The sequence below is a fragment of the Rhinopithecus bieti genome, unplaced genomic scaffold, assembly GCF_001698545.2.
Source record: "Rhinopithecus bieti isolate Rb0 unplaced genomic scaffold, ASM169854v2 scaffold_73501, whole genome shotgun sequence".
In the NCBI taxonomy this organism is placed as follows: domain Eukaryota; kingdom Metazoa; phylum Chordata; class Mammalia; order Primates; family Cercopithecidae; genus Rhinopithecus; species Rhinopithecus bieti.
Window position 1 is genome coordinate 414,174 of NW_016827557.1, and position 17,387 is coordinate 431,560.

Sequence of the window (17,387 nt, forward strand, 5' to 3'; positions counted from 1 at the left end):
AAACAAAAAAAAAAAAAAAAAAAAAATACAGAAATTAGCTGGGCATGGTGGCATGCACCTATAATCCCAGCGACTCAGGAGGCTGAGACAAAATCACTTGAACCCAGAAGAAGGTGGAGGTTGCAGTGAGCTGAGACCGCGCCATTGTACTCCAGCCTGGGCAAAAATTCAAGTTATTGCACTTTTGATCTCTTGCCACTAAGAAAGGCACATAGGCCTTGGTGGGTCTTTGGAGGTTTTGGATGCAACACAGTTCACACTTGGGACTGCTGCTTTGACTCCTGCCAGGATGCAGGGCAAGCGACCTCCTGCTTGGTTCACAAAATCAAGCACACCCCTGGTGCTAGAAATAACTGTGGTACAGACAGAGCCAGGTGGTGTTTCTAGCAGAAGCCTCATAAGACAGTCATAGTGCATAATCTTATGATCCCAGATCAAGGCTGTGTGTTCCCCAGCAGGGAATGGACATTGTTCCAAAAACTAAACAAACAAAACTGGACGTTGGGACATTGGGGCACTAAGTGACTGTGTGGCCAGAGCACTCTGCCACAGCAGCTGGTTCTGTTGGGCCCAAGAAGTCCAACAGTGGGGCAGGCCCAAGGCCATCCTTCCACTACAATGGAAGTGGTGCTCCAGCACCCACGGCGTCCCAGTGCACAGGTAAGCACAAGCAAGCTCCTATGTCACCCACTGCTGTGACTCCAGCATGCTTCCTGACAGTAGCCAAAACCTGCCCCCAGGGAGAGGCTCTCTTTCACCAATGGCTTGTGTTTCCAGGTTCCTGATGGTGTCTCTTGATGCACAGAAGCTCTTAAATTGACTGTAACAAATGAATCAGTGTTTTACCTTATGGTTAGCTCTTTTTGTGTCTTATCTAAGAAATTCTTCCCAACTCTGAGGGAACCAAGATAGTCTCCTATATTCAGGTCTGCAATCTACTGTAGTCCCAGCTACTTGGGAGGCTGAGGTAGGAGAATCGCTTGAACCCGGGAGGCAGAGGTTGCAGTGAGCAGAGATTGTACCACTGCACTCCGGCCTGGGCGACAGGGTGAGACTCTGTCTCAAATTAAAAAAAAAAAAAAAAAAAAAAAAAAACATAAATGAGGGTTCTGCCCTCAGGACCCAGTCACCTCTTAGTAGGCCCCACCTCCCAAACTGTTGCATTGGGGATTAAATCCAGCACATGAGCGTCTGGGGCATGCATTTAGCTCATTTGCTTTTTCTGGATATTTCATATAAATGGAACTATACAGTATGTGGTCTTTCATGCCTGGCACAACTTAGCAAAATGTTTTTGAGGTCTTTGTAGTATTTTCACAACTTTTTTGTAAGGTTGAAAATATTTCAAAATGAAAAGCTAAAAAAAGAAAACATGGCCAGGTGCAGTGGCTCACATCTGTAATCCTAGCCCTTTGGGGAGGCTGAGGCGGGCAGATCACCTGAGGTCAGGAGTTGGAGACCAGCCTGGCCAACATGGTGAAACCCTGTCTTTACGAAAAACTACAAAAATTAGCCAGGCGTGGTGATGGGCACCTGTAATCCCAGCTACTCGGGAGGCTGAGGCAGGAGAATTGCTGACTCCTGCCAGGATGCAGGGCAAGCAACCTCCTGCTTGGTTCACAAAATCCAGAGGCGGAGGTTGCAGTGAGCCAGGATCGTGCCACTCACTCCAGCCTGGGCAACTGAGTGAGACTCTGTCTCAAAAAAAAAAAAAAAACCATGAATTGCTTGTGGCCCCTTCCCTCATGGAAGGGACTCAGTTTGCACCAGGTGGTTGGTTGGTCTCCTTACTCAGTCCCTTGAGGAGACCAACACTGGTCTCTGTCACTGGCAGGCTGGATACTTGGGCACTTGGGTGGCAGATCTGGATTTGTCTGGGGGAGCCAGAGCCATGATGCTGGGATCCCACTCAGCCCTGCCCCTGTCACTGTTGCTTACTGCTCATGAGCTCACCTTGCTGGGCCCAGCACTCAGGGGCCATGACAGAGGCTGGCTGGTGGTCACTGCAGCTGAAACTGGGACTCAACTTTGCTGTGTTTGCAGCAGACTGCTGTCAGCTGCTAGGGACCATTTACATCTTGTTCGGCCCAGACTGGAAAGTCAAATGAGCATCTATGGCCGGGCACGGTGGCTCACTCCTGTAATCCCAGCACTTTGGGAGGCCGAGGTGGGTGGATCCCCTGAAGTCAGGAGTTCGAGACCAGCCTGGTCAACATGGTGAAACCCCATTTCTACTAAAAATACAAAAATTAGCTGGGCGTGGTGGCAGGCACCTGTAATCCCAGCTACTTGGGAGGGTGGGGCAGGGGAATTGCTTGAACCCAGGGGGCGGAGGTTGCAGTGAGCCGAGATCGTGCCACTCTACTCCAGCCTGGGCGACAAGAGCGAAATTCCATCTCAAAAAAAAAAAGTATCTATGAGGCAGACCACCACCCTGCATCCGACCCACTGGGAAGAAAGGCTCCCTATCATTTCTTCTCTGGGTCTTCCCCACTGTGGCAGCTCTTGCTTCCCAGGCCAATACCCAGTGTGAGGCTTCTGTCAACTATCAAGTGAGTCTTTTTTGATTACATACCAAGGCCAAGGAAATGGCTGGGTGGACCTGTGGACCCAGAGGTCCCACTGGGCGCTGGGCTTAGGCCAGGATTCCCTTTCTTCTTCTTCTTCTTCTTCTTCTTCTTTTTTTTTTTGAGATGGAGTTTTATTCTTGCTCCATCAGTGATAGCCAAAAATTGCTTGTCTTCGTAGTATTTGTTTCCATATTTTTCTTCCTCCACTAATGTGCCAACACTCCCATCATTTGCCCTGAAAAAACTTCGTAACTGGCCGTGGAGGCAGCTGTAGCTGCTGACCTGCTGCAGGCTGTGCTTCAGACCTGCAGTCCTTTGGCCTCATCCTTCAGGCTGTGGTATTGGGGGAACCCGTCCCCGATAGTTAACGTGGGTTCTTTTGTATTTCCCTAAGTGTTGGCTGGTCTGAGAAATAAAGGGAAAGAGTACAAAAGAGAAATTTTAAAGCTGGGTGTCTGGGGGAGACATCACATGTCAGCAGGTTCCATCATGCCCCCTGAGCTGCAAAACCAGCAAGTTTTTATTAGCGATTTTCAAAAGGGGAGGGAGTGGATGAATAGGGTGTGGGTCACAGAGATCACATGCTTCAAAGGCAATAAAATATCACAAAGCAAATGGAGGCAGGGCGAGATCACAGGACCACAGGACGGGGCAAAATTAAAATTGCTAGTGAAGTTTTGGGCATGCATTGTCATTGATAACATCTTATCAGGAGGCAGGGTTTGAGAGCAGACAACCGGTCTGACCAAAATTTATTAGGTGGGAATTTCCTCATCCTAGTAAGCCTGGGAGCGCTACAGGAGACCAGGGCTTATTTCATCCCTTCACCTTCGACGATAAAAGACAGCCACCCCTAAAGTGGCCATTTCAGAGGCCTACCCTCAGGGGCGCATTCTCTTTCTCAGGGATGTTCCTTGCTGAGAAAAATAATTCAGTGATATTTCTCCTATTTGCTTTTGAAAGAAGAGAACTATGGCTCTGTTTTCCCCAGCTCACCGGCAGTCAGAGTTTNTTTTTTGAGATGGGAGTCTTGCTCTGTCCCCAGATTGGAGTGCAATGGCGCAATCTTGGCTCACTGCAACCTCCGGCTTCCATGTTCAAGTGATTCCACTGCCTCAGCCTCCCAAATAGCTGGGATTACAGATGCCCACCACCACACCCAGCTAATTTTCATATTTTTAGTAGAGACCGGGTTTCACCAGGTTGGCCAGGCTGGTCTCAAACTCCTGACCTCAGGTGACCCACCTGCCTCAGCCTCTCAAAGTACTGGGATTACAGGCGTGAGCCAGCACGCCTGGCAGAGAAACTTTTTTTCTGAGACAGGGTTTTGCTATGTGCCCAGACAGGAGTACAGTGGTGTGACCTTGGTTCACTGTAGCCTCAAACTCCTGGCCTCAAGCGATCCTTCTATCTCAGCCTCCCAAGTAGCTAGGACAATAGGCATGTGGCACCATATCAAGCTAATTGTAGAGATGAAGGTCTCACTATGTTTCCCAGGCTGGTCTGGAATTTCAAGTGATTCTCCCACCTCAGCCTCCCAACGTGTTGAGATTACACACGTAAGTCGCTGCACCTAAATTCCAACTTTCTGTAATAGATTTGTGTATATTTTATGGTAGTAAATGATAAAATAGACTAGTACCTACATATATTTTATGCGTCCATGACATACCTAGCTTTTTCTTAATTTGTTCAATATCTCTAAGGCAACATGGTTCAGTTGTGAGTTTTTTCAAATTGTCACAAATTTCAAAAAAAATTTCCAATATATTTATTGAAAAAAGTCCACGTGTAAGTGGCCCCAGGCAGTTGAGACCTGTGTTGTTCAGGGGTCAGTTGCATTCCTCCTCTCCCATACCCGCTTCGCTGGGCATTCAGTCCCTTCTTGCAGAGCTGCCATGGTTGCCCGAGTTGCTGTTCTCTTCCTTGTGGGCCATGGCTTCCTGGGAAGCTTCAGAGAACTGAGCTGGTAGCGTATGGGCACGGCTTCCTGGGGGCTCTGACAGAGTGCTGAGTCCTAGGTCATAGCAGAGCCCCATATGGCCATGCCCTCAAATCTCAGGTACACTCCTGCTCCCCGCCACCAGCTCATCCTCTTTTTACTCTGGCAGGCCCAGCACCCTCCTACTGACTTTCTTGGTCCGGGGGCCAGGAGGGGAGGTGAGCACAGATCCTAAGGAGAGGTGGCAGAGGCCTGTGCATGACCTTCAAACGAGAGCAAAGCACCGGCCCTTAACAGGGAGGAGCGGGCTTAGAGGTTTTGGTGGGGGGTGGGGTGGGGGCAGGGCTGGGGTATCCAGGTTTTCTAGAGTTCTAGAGTATCGATCCAGATGTCCCCATCCCAGTGTAAGTGTCCCACATTCCTAACTAGGACAATGACCTTGGTATGGCAGACTTGGTAAGGTTGGAGGTTCTACCTTCTTGGAGCTCTGATGCCTTAATAACAACCCCGTGCCTGATCCCTTCAGCTTTGTCCACCCTCCTGCCTGGCTGCCAAGGAAGCCTCTAATGGATCTCACATTGAAGCCTCTAATGGATCTCACATTGTGCCTTTTTTTTTTTTTTGAGGCGGAGTCTCGCTGTGTCGCCCGGACTGGAGTGCAGTGGCCAGATCTCAGCTCACTGCAAGCTCCGCCTCCCGGGTTTACGCCATTCTCCTGCCTCAGCCTCCTGAGTAGCTGGGACTACAGGCGCCCGCCACCTCGCCTGGCTAGTTTTGTATTTTAGTAGAGATGGGGTTTCACCGTGTTAGCCAGGATGGTCTCGATCTCCTGACCTCGTGATCCGCCCGTCTTGGCCTCCCAAAGTGCTGGGATTACAGGCTTGAGCCACCATGCCCGGCCCATTGTGCCTTTTCTAGTGATTAATCATGGTCAGCTTTTCATTATCTTTCTCCGAGGCATCACCTATAACCCCAGCAAAATCTCTCTCCAGGTCAGGCACTCCTCCACTTACACTTCCCAAAGGCCCAGGGTTCTCTATTCCCTTCCCCAGTGTCCTGCCTGGTGTCACCATGGCGAATGTTTCACAGTTCCCCTTTACAGTTATCACACTTGCCACTGGTGATGGGGTCATCGTGGCCAGCAGCGAGCCAGCTTACAGTCGGCTTCCTGGGACCACTCCCCGCACCAACTCTCTTGAGCCAGGTGCCCCAAAGGCAGATTTCAAAGGGCATCAGCACCACTCATAAGGGAGCAAGGGCTGCTGGACTGGGCAAGTGAGAGGTGGAACTGAGATGCGGATGCAGCAGAGGCCTCAGCCAACAGCACTGGTGCAGTGGAGCCAGGATGGCTCTTTGGAGATGTCCCAAATTGAGGCAAGGGGGTTGGGGTCTCCATACTCCCATATTGACAAGTCCCCAGACATGGGCTGCCCCTGGAAGAAGGCGTAACTTTGGGCAGCTCCCTTCCACTGAACACAATTCCCAGAAAGAGTCAGCTGTGAGCTGGCAGCAGCTCCTAACAATGAGTGTCCAACACTCCTGGAAATGAGTCTCAGTCCTGAAAGGTATCTGGAGTGTATCACAGTCTCCGTGACTGTCCACTCAGGCTGGTCCAGTCTCCCAGGTTTGGAACAGCCACAGAGAGGCTCCATACACGGTTAGCAGTGGCACACTCAGGCTTAGACTCGCCCTGTTCTCCTGCTGTAGTGTTCCTATAATGCCACAGGTTTACTAAGAAGTGGACCCAGGGGAGGGGAATCCAGGATCAATTGGATAGAGTAGGTTAAATGCAAGGAATGAGAGACAGCTGCAAAGTTTAAGGAACGTGCCTGTTAATGCACAAACAAGAATCAAAAAGAAGTCACAGATTTATCTTTTTATGTTTTAAGGGACAGGGTTGGCTGGGTGTGGTGGCTCACGCCTGTAATCCTAACACTTTGGGAGGCTGAGGCAGGAGGCTCTTGTGAGCCCAGGAGTTTGAGACCAGCCTGGACAACATAGTAAAACCCTCTCTCTACAAATTTTTTTTTTTTTTTTTTTGAGACAGAGTCTCACTCTGTCACCCAGGCTAAAGTGCAGTGGCATGATCTTGGCTCACTGCAAGCTCCACCTCCCGGGTTCACACCATTCTCCTGCCTCAGCCTCCCCAGCAGCTGGGACTACAGGCGCCCGCCACCATACCCGGCTAATTTTTTTTATATTTTTAGTAGACGGGGTTTCACCGTGTTAGCCAGGCCGCCACCATACCCGGCTAATTTTTTTTATATTTTTAGTAGACGGGGTTTCACCGTGTTAGCCAGGATGGTCTCGATCTCCTGACCTCATGATCCACCCACCTGGGCCTCCCAAAGTGCTGGGATTACAGGCGTGAGCCACTGCGCCCGGCCACAAATTTTTTTTTTTTTTTTACTGGGGCAGGAGAATGGCATGAACCCGGGAGGCGGAGCTTGCAGTGAGCCGAGATCACACCACTGCACTCCAGCCTGGGCGACAGTGCGAGACTCTGTCTGGAAAAAAAAAAAAATTGAATTAGCTTGGCATAGTGGTATAGGACCTGTAGCCCCAGCTACTCGGGAGGCTGAGGTGGGAGGAATGCTTGAGCTCAAGAGGTGCAGGCTGCAGCGAGCTATGATCATACCACTGCATTCTAGCCTGAGCAATTCATAGTGAGACCATCTCAAAAAAAAAAAAGACAGTCTTGCTATGTTGCCTAGGCTGGAGTACAGTGGCTATTCACAGGTGAAATCATAGCTCACTGCAGCCCCAAACTCCTGGCCTCAAGCAATCATCTCTCTTTAGTCTCCTGTGTACCTGAGGCTACAAGCAAATGCCACCATGCTCAGCAAGATTTAATTTTTTTCATTTTTCAGGCAGTGTTTCACTCTGTCACCCAGGCTGGAACGTAGTGGTACCATCATGCTCACTGTGGCCTCGCCCTCCCAGTCTCAAGCAAGCCTCCCACCTCAGCCTCCCTAGTAGCTGGGACTACAGGAGTGTGTCACCACGCTCGGCTGATTTTTTGTAGAGATGGGGTCTCACCATGTTGCCCAGGATGGTCTCAAACTACTGGACTCAAGCAATACTCCTGCCTTGGCCTTCCAAAGTGCTGGGATTATAGGCATGAGCCACGGCACCCTGCCAAGATTTTTTTTTTTTTTTTTTTGAGACGGAGTCTTGCTCTGTCGCCCAGGCTGGAGTGCAGTGGCCGGATCTCGGCTCACTACAAGCTCCGCCTCCCGGGTTTACGCCATTCTCCTGCCTCAGCCTCCCGAGTAGCTGGGACTACAGGTGCCCGCCACCTCGCCCGGCTAGTGTTTTGTATTTTTTTGGTAGAGACGGGGTTTCACCTTGTTAGCCAGGATGGTCTCGATCTCCTGACCTCGTGATCCGCCCGCCTCGGCCTCCCAAAGTGCTGGGATTACAGGCTTGAGCCACCGCACCCGGCCACCCTGCCAAGATTTAAATGTTTTACTACTTGGGGACTAGGACCTCCTTAGGTCTCTGGCTCTAGACAGGTTGGATGGCAGTATCTATAGCTCTTGAAGATTCTACATGTTGTTGGACTGTCTTGTGTTACATAAAATAATCTGTTATTACAAGTATAGAACCAGCCTAAAACTTTAAAATTCATGATGAGAAATGATATCAGTAGTAATAAATCCAAAAGTAGTCAGCAAGCATTTGTCTCTGCTACGTAAAATGTAGTTAGATCTTAACTTAGTAAGGATGCAAAATTCCAGTTTTTCGTCCTCAGTCTTGAAAAGTTCTGCTTTCCAGGCACAAAAAAAAGTGGAGGCCGCCCCCTTGATCCCACATAGCAATTTAACACAGCCTGCTGCTTCTCACCACAGCCCACGTGGTCAGGGCTTGCTTAAGGTGGCCTGCAGTGTGGAAATCCTCAGAGTAAGTCTGTTCTGCAGCCCCAGCAGGCAGCTGCTGCATGTATGTGTTTCTGTAGCCAATGGCAGCTAGTTCTTCCTAATGTACGTTACCCTTCCCAGAAGATTGACAGGGTGGTGGATCCTTGAATTCTGCCCTTGTGACGCCGGTTTCTGCTTTGGGTGGGAGTCTCAAGTTATCTTTCCTAACTTCCATGAAATGGTTTTCATGCACTAGCTAAACTGCAGCTCAGCTTACGCAACCATGCAAAGATGATATTATCCATGAAGTGTAAGTAAAGCCAATCTGAAGAGTGGCCAGGACATTAACTGCTTGAAGGCAAAAGGGGGAAGAAAAGTCCAGTAAAGAAAATTTGTCACTACTCACCATTTCTTGTGCTGGCCAGGGCAGTGCCTGGAACACTTAAGTTCAGCCACTAGCTTTGGATCAAGTTCGCAGGTAGCTAACATCTTGCATTTTTCAACATCTTTAGAGCCACATTGCCAGCTCCAGGCATCAGCTGGCTGGCCTGCAGGGAGCATTATTGATAATGCCACCAACCATGGTGTGCCATCCAACTCCAGGGGCAAACAAGAGACCCTGGAGCTTGTCCTTCACTTACCTTGGGCATCTTCTGAGACTGGACTGGGGAGGTGGGCAGGCTTTGCCCAGGTTGGCAGAGGTTTCAGAACAGTGCAGGCCTGCAATGCAGGCTTGCTGCAGCTCACAGGCACCTGGAGGATGGCAAGAGCCACCATTCTACTAAATGCAGTGGCATATTGCTTGCTTTTAAATTTGTGTTTTTCTGTTTTTTTTGTTTTTGAAATAGAGTCAAGCTTTGTCGCCCAGGCTAGAATGCAGTGGCACGATCTTGGCTCACTGCATGCAATTTCTGCCTCTCAGGTTCAAGCCATTCTCCTGCCTCATTCTCCCAAGTAGCTGGGACTACAGGCGCATGCCAACACACCCAGCTAATTTTTGTATTTTTAGTAGAGATGGGGTTTCACCATGTTGGTCAGGCTGGTCTCGAACTCTTGACCTCAGGTGATCTGTCTGCCTGGGCCTCCCAAAGTGCTGCGGTTACAAGCGTGAGCCACCACGCCCGGCCTGCTTTTAAATGTAACACATGTGCAGGCATCTGTTAACTTGCTCCTCAGCACTCCTCCCTCTTCCTGTTAACTGCACTTTTTTTTTTTTTTGAGACAGGGTTTCTGCTGCCCAGGCTGCAGTGCAGTGGTATGATCTTGGCTCACTGAAGCCTCAACCTCCGGGGTTGAAGTGATCCTCCCACCTCAGCCTCCTGAGTAGCTGGGACCACAGGTGTGTGCTACCATGCCTTTTTTTTTTCTTTTTTCAGAGACAGGGTCTCTTTATGTTGCCCAGGCTGGTCTCAGTGATCCTCCCACCCTGGCCTCCCAAAGTGCTGTGATTAGGCCTATGTTGTGTGTCACTTTCTTAACAGACCTGCATTGCTACCATATCTACAGTAGTCTGTGGCCCACCCCAGCCTCTGCAGCCCCACTGCCCTCTATCTCGTTACTGGGCTTTAGCTTCTCCCTAACACTGACCTGACCTGTGTGAAAGCTCCTTCCCATGAGATGGTGAGCGCTGCGCTGCAGGAACCTTGCCTTCCTGTGCTGCCGCCGTTTCTGCCATATTCCCCGCCTCTAGGGTGATGCCTGGCCGCAGCAGCTTCTCCCTAAACATTTGCCGAGTCGAACTGTCCCTTACCGAGTCCTCCTCCATCACCCGCAAGCCTGGCTGGTGACCTGGAGAGACTCGGGGTGGTGGCAAGCTGCAGGGATCTGGAACTGCCTGGGCCTTGCCACTACTGAGGCCTGGCCGTCCGACGTCTCCTTTGATTCTGAAAGTTACTGGGAACCTTACAAATGGGCTGTAGGGAAATAACTTAAAGGATTATATTAGCCAGATTTCTTTTCTACTGGCTTACAGATTAAGAGCCCCAACAAAACCATTATTCCAAATGACTACATCCAAAACCTTCATAGATATTTAACCAATCCCCGAGGGCAGCAGTTCAGTGCCTCGTAAGTTTCTGCGACTGTAAACAGCAGTACTGAGACCACTACTGTGCTGTCCCTTTTTCTGTACCCAGAGTCATTTTCGAGGATGGCTTCTCAGAATTGCAACTGCCCAGGCAGACACAGCACAAACATTTTAAGGAGCTTGATAACGTCTACAAAATTTCTTCCCACAAAAAATCATACAGCAGCCAGCCTCCCATACTGTAGCCAGCACCAGGCACCGCTCAGCACTGGGCATCTCACAGGCAGAGCCACTCACTTCTGTTCTCATTTGCGTTTCTGGATCACCGCACATAACGTGCATTCTTAGCCAAGAATTCACAGGGAGTCTCCAGAGTTCTCCTCCTTTACTGTGCCTTCTACGGCAAGGCCACGAACACTGTTTCCTGTGTGTCACAGATGTCTTTCCCCTTTGTATTAGCGTAATCTAGCTTTCTGAGTCTATCGTGGCATGTCTCCTCGCTGTGGTCCCCTGAAGGCCGTTTTTCTCTGCCCTTTGAGGAACTCCAGCTTCTCCCAGGCTGCCCTGCTCCCTGCTCCCAGCAAAGCAGAGCAGGGAGAGTTCTGAGGTGAGGGGCCTCATTCACCCTTTCGGTCCGGGCTGCATCATCTGGTCCCCCCTCACAGTGTGCCACAGCGCACCATGCTTACAATCAAAAAAGGCGAAAACCAAGCTCTATGCTGAAGAGAAACCAAACAGGGCATGCAGCAAACAGACTTCAGGGGCAAACCTAACGGTTCTACGTGAAGCACAAGAAGCACCCAGCAGCTAAGACAGCAGAGTCATCTGGTCCAGCTCCCTCCATCAGCTGCACGGACGCCCGTGAGTCCCAGGGCACAGGCTGCTTTCTCAGGGTGATGCGAGCTCTGATTTAGTATCTATCAGTAGATAACAGAAGCTCCTCTGAGGCTTCAGCCAAACCAACTCCCATCCAACAATGTGCAATAAGAAAGCAGCTAAATCTAAGACTCAACGAGCCTTTAAACAACGAGCAGTTCTTTAAAAATAAAAATAATAATAAAAAACAAGAAAAGCAAGCAGCTAAATTACAAAAGAAAACCAATCCTCAAACTTCTGCCGCAGACCCCAGGTGACGTCAAATACAAAGGTTGTTTCCGTACTAGCAAAATACTTTATTTTTATAATGATAGAACAAGGAAAGTAAAGATTTCTTTTTGGTGTATACCAGAGTTAAGGGCAGTAGAAGAATATGGGGATTAATAGGACTTTTATGCACTTTTGATGACAATAAAAAGCTAACAATGCCAACCGTTTGCCATGAAACTCATCGAAGCCCCCAAAACACACATATAAAGGACCATAATTTTAAAATCTATAAAAGTAAAAAATATGCAGTTGAAAGCTCTGGCGCTTATTCCATCTTTCATATAAAATTGTAAACATTTATTTACACAAAGCAAATGTGTATAACAAAAGTCTGAGCACCCTTTTCTTCTGAGTCGTGGCTCCTGGAAGACGGGGCTGTGCACAGAAGCAAAGTCATCTCCTCCCCTGACTCCCGAAAACCAGATTCATAAATAAAGCCATGGGCAGCTCCCTGGGGGGACCCCAAGAATCACATTTTATTGCTATGACACTGCAGCAAGTGAGGAGCCCACTGTGTCGCCGGCCCCAGGACTAAGGCAGCGTGCAGGGCCAGTAAGCCCTGGGGACAGGGGTGGGAGACGGGGCAGCAGCCAGATGGGGTCAAGAGAGGAACAAGGATCCACAACCAGCCTTCAGCCGATTTTTGGGAGAAAAGCCGCTGAGGTCACCCTCTTCCCCTTCAGATTGGGGATCTCGCTCAGAAGGTGGAATTTTCACTGGCTTTATGATTCACCCCTTCTCTGAGAGCTAAACTGAGTATATGGAAAAGGTAGGGAAGGTGTTTTAAGGAGAAATGGCCGACATACCACCTGGGGTGGCAAATGGCTATTAGAAAAAAAGATCTGAGGGTCCAAGTACCCCCAGTGAGAAAGGCACTGCTGGTGCAAAATAACTACCAATGTGTGTACAACCTCTCATTCCCTCACCGCGACTCAGGCTGGTTGCATGAATATTTTCCTTGGCTCAATTCTTCACATAGGATACTCCTGAATGATCCATTTGGAGACACCAGGGAAATAAAAACGGGGTTGCAGTTTCTCCATAGAACACTCTGTATTTAAGCCACTTTTCAGCATTCTCTTTTCTTTCCACCATTCTGTGTAAAAGGGTCTCACCCTGTGCTGACCACTTTCGTTATGGGGAAGGGCTCTCTCCATCTTCGTTTTCCAAAAACAGCTCACATGTCATATTCTATTTTGTGAACCCTCAGCTTAGTCAAGTCCACTTGAATCTTTAGAAAGGATGTCTTAGTGTTATAAAGCAATCTCTTTAAAAAGTGCAAGTCATCTGACATGGGAGTGGCAGAAGTTGTCAAACAAAGTGGAATTGCTTCCTCTGGGCCGGCCTGCGGCCTCCTTCCCCAAAACCTTTATGCTAGGGTTCCCTTAGGAATTCTAAGACTCTTGCTCTCCCCCTCCAATGGAGTAAATAATTGTTTTGCATTTGGGCTGCAGAGAAGAAGGAGAGGCAGACAGAAAGGCCACGGGTAAAGGAAACACATCTGTGCACAACTGCACAGTGACCACGCTCCCACCACGGGCAACATACACGTTCAGAGAAACTGCAGAAGGTGGGGGAGACATAATACTCCAGGACACAGGACTCCCACATCTCTACCTTCCATATGTAGCCTGGGTCCTGCTGCCAGGACGTGGGAGGAAGGGCTTCCAGGGGGCCTTGGGAGGGAGGAGGAGCTGCTAGGAAGACCCTAGCTGTGTCACCCGACCTGCTATTCCATGCCTCCTGTCCCTTTTTGGCATACGCAGTCAACAGCCTGCACTTAGGGAAGTAATTTTCCAGTGGCCTCTTCTCCCCTGAAAGCTGACAAAGAGCAGAAACAAAAAAGGCTCTTAATCAAAAGGAAACCCTAGGTTTCCAATGCCACTTAATTGATTTAAACCATCACCTATCCTAATCTGTTTAAAAACCTTTTGTAAAAAAATTTAAAAATCTTTTCTATGCTACAAATTGCAAATAATTCTGCTATATAAAGTTTGAACAAAAACTTGTCCCTAACACTGGGGTAAGTGGAGAAATATTGGATAAAATCACCATGATGGCACAGATTTTTATAAGCCTGATATCGTGGGGTTTCACTGTTGTTACTGTTGGTTTTTTGGTCATTTGGATAGAAAACCACCTTTAGAACCCTATCCTGCTGTCCCAACACCAGGTACTGATGCCAGCAGAGGGGCTGGGGCCAGCCCGATGGACCGCAACTGCTGGCCTGAGGGGCGCAGCCACGGACCCTGCCCAGGGCCAGGCCTCACCTGGAGCTTGGGCTCTACTGCCCAGCTCCCCCGGCCATGGGCTTTTGGTCCTAAGTAGTTGCTCTTTCTTTGAATCTGAGAAGAAAAATATAGGATGAATGAACACTAAAAACACTACAAATCCTTCCATTACTGAGACCCTAACAGGTCGTCCAAATCACTCATCCATTCCTCTGACGTCCTGGTCTTCAGCAGGGAGTCGATCAGGTCGGTGTGTCCAGCCACACTAGAGAGCCCACTGCCACCTGGCTGCCCGCTGTAGGCAAAAGGCAGCTCCTGGCCCGCGGTCCGCACAGGGTAGGCCTGGGTACAGTGCAGCCCTGCCCGACCGCCCATCTGGGAGGCAGGGCTCTGGCTGAAGGCCCCCAGCTCAGGCCCTGCTGGACTGAGGCCAGGCAAGCCCTGCTGAGGGGCCGTTGCGGGTGGTGCTGGGGCAGGGGCGCTGGTCCTCTGCTGTGCACTCACTGGGGAGAGCAAGGACCCCACTGCAGCTGCTGAGCTCATGGGAGCCATGGGCCTGTTGGGCACTGCCTGGGAGAACTGCGGGCTAGACATTTTCAGGTGGGCCTGCTGCTGCATGTGGAAACTGGAGGCTGCAGTGAAGGGACTCACGTTGCTGTTTCCCGGGGTCTGGCCACTCAGGGTCGGCATTCCCTGATGCTGCCAGGAGGAATTCTGGCCTCCCATGGCTGGTGACACCCTTGGGACCGGCGGCTTTGTTAAAGCAGGGTTCAGGGTCCCCTTATTGTGCTGCTGGGAGAGGCCAGAGCTTCCCAGAGAGTTCTGCCCATAGGCAGCTGAGACGGAGGTGTTCTGGCCCACGCTGGTCTGCCGTGGAATGTGGGCATGTCCATTGGTGGCCTGTGGCGGGGCCTGGGCAACTATGTGGGTTATGCCAGAAGCCATGCCATAGAGGCTGCTCTGAGGCATGTTTTGGGAGCCAGGGAACTGAGCCACACCCCGATCCTGTTGGCCTGAGTTTGCAGGGAGAGAGGAAACTGAAGCATGTCCAGGGCCCATTTGCATCAGATTCCCAGCCTGAGGGAACACTCGAGGACAGCTGGAGTTGGATGGACCCAAGGTGTTCATGCCGGGCACGGCAGCAGAGGACCCTACAAGACAGAGAGAGTCTGGCAGTCAGGAGTGGACCACCACTGGGCCCCACTGAGACAGGAGCCGCAGCACCAGAAGTCTCATGTTCACGGCGCACTGGGAAGAGGGCCCTGGGGACGATGGGGCAGAAAGCCTCCCACAGGTGGAATGGAGGACTGGTCTCTGAAACAATGATGGGGTTCAGAAAGGCACAGAGGAAGGGCAAAGCCCCAGGGGAGAGAAAACCAGTGACCTGCTTCATTTAACTTTCAAGCACCCACCAAATTTCTGCTCTGTGGGGACCCTGTGGTGGGCACTGGGGACTCTGAGGTGGACCCAACGCAAGATCCGCCTCTGGGAGGCAAAGTTAGCACATGGCATGATGGGGTGTGATGGGGCACACCTGGCCAGCAGGCTGCAGGGTGCAGGCCAGAAGCCCTGGCATCTGGGAAGCCTTGGGGAAGGCTTCAGAGAGATGGTGATGAATCCACTGGGTTTACAATCACATAAGTTTAGCAATTTAACAGTTTGGGGAAAAAGAGCATTCCAGGCAAGTGTGTGCAAATGCAGAGTCAGAAAAAGGCATCTGGGTGGGAAACTTTCAGAGGCTGGCCGTGGCCAGGGTATGGAGATAGTGGCCAGCTGATTACAGATAAAACGGAAGAGCTAGTTCTGGCCAGATAAGGAAGAGCTGTGGATGGCGTGTGAAGAACGGGGTTGTGGCTGGGCGCGGTGGCTCATGCCTGTAATCCCAGTACTTTGGGAAGCCGAGGCAGGAGAATCACGAGGTCAGGAGATCAAGACCATCCTGCCCCAAACATGGTGAAACCCTGCCTCTACTAAAAATACAAAAATTAGCTGGGTGTGGTGGCGCACGCCCCCAGCTACTTGGGAGGCTGAGGCAGGAGAACTGCTTGAACCCGGGAGGCGGAGGCTGCAATGAGCTGAGATCACGCCTCTGCACTCCAGCCTGGGCCAAAGAGCAAGACTCTGTCTCCAAAAAAACAGACAAAAAAAGAACGGCATTGTAAAGCCCAAGAGTGGCTGGACTGAGAGTGCGGCTGAGACCATGCTGGGAAGAGGCTGTTCAGTCATGGAGATGAGGGAGGGCAGACTATGTGGGAATGGGGGGTGGAGGCGCAGGACTGTGTGACAACATCTCACCAGACAATATACCATCTTATGTCACACGATTTATACTATGAAATGACAAGATCTTCTATACTATGAAATTACCAGATCTTCACTGAGTACCCACCCTGTGGCAGGTGCTGTGCTGGAGAGACAGCAGAGGATGGAACAGAAAGCACCCCTGTGCTCAGGGAACTGCTGTCTAGGCCTCCTGGCTTAAGCAATGGACACATGGCAACACCATTAACTGAAATAGGTTTTGTGGGTAGGAGAGTCATTGTTCAGGGATTGGCCGTGACTCAGTGCTTTTTTCTTCCTCTCTACTAGCAACTATATAATAAAAATTGGGGCCGGGCACGGCGGCTCACGCCTATAATCCCAACACTGTGGGAGGCTGAGGCCAGCGGATCATGAGGTCAGGTGTGCAAGGCCAGCCTGGCCAGCATGGTGAAACCCCGTCTCTACTAAAAATACAAAAATTAGCCAGGCGTGGTGGCGGGCACCTGTAATCCCAGCTACTTGAGAGGCTGAGGCAGGAGAATTGCTTGAACCTAGGAGGTGGAGGTTGCAGTGAGCCAAGATCGTGCCACTGCACTGCAGCCTGGGTGACAGACCAAGACTCTGTCTCAAAACAACAACAAAATTGGATTGAGGAAAAGAGGAGAGCTGAAACAGGCTATTTCATTCCCATCAATAATCCACAAAATGTCAGATGGGTTTGAAGGCAGAAAACACAGGTCAGGCCCATGCTTCTGAGATGCCTGCAGATTTCAACCCCAGGCTGACCCCGGGTAGCACAAACATGAAAGCGCACCCGGTCTCCTCCAGGACACACAGCTGTGGTCAGTCTCTCTGGGACCCTTTGTAGCAAGATCCCAAATAATGAAAACCAGAGATTTCTAGGACATTCTGAGAGGAGCTAGGAGGGCGGGCAGACCAGAACTTACTGTATCCATTCCCTGAAATCTCTGGGCATTTCTGGAGGGATGGCCTATGAAATTCCCTGGCACATCTCAGAGGCGACAGCTAGACTCAAGTGTGCTTCCTGTCCTTTTCTGGCTGACTGTCCACTAGTGATGCTGCCATCTGTGATACTCAGTGAGCAGACAGGAGGAGAGAAAGAAGCCAAAGGCCACGCAAGTGCATTAAGTCCTCATCTGGAAGATAGGAGAGTCAATTTTTCGAACACATAAAAGCAGAAGCAAAGAACTTTCTTAAGAATTACAGAAGCTATGGGCCGGGTGCGGTGGCTCAAGCCTGTAATCCCAGCACTTTGGGAGGCCGAGACGGGCGGATCGCGAGGTCAGGAGATCTAGACCATCCTGGCTAACACCGTGAAGCCCCGTGTAT

The 17,387-nt window shown here is 50.4% G+C and overlaps 1 protein-coding gene across 1 annotated transcript in view; it reads right to left on the minus strand.

The window, feature by feature from the left end:
* Positions 1–11,549: 11,549 nt before the first annotated feature.
* Positions 11,550–17,387, minus strand: part of MAML1 (mastermind like transcriptional coactivator 1) — a 49,672-nt gene continuing 43,834 nt past the window's right edge. The window contains 2 exon segments of the mRNA XM_017863955.1: positions 11,550–14,926; positions 16,985–17,063. Coding sequence (XP_017719444.1) covers positions 13,944–14,926; positions 16,985–17,063 — 1,062 coding nt within the window. The 3' untranslated portion in view covers positions 11,550–13,943.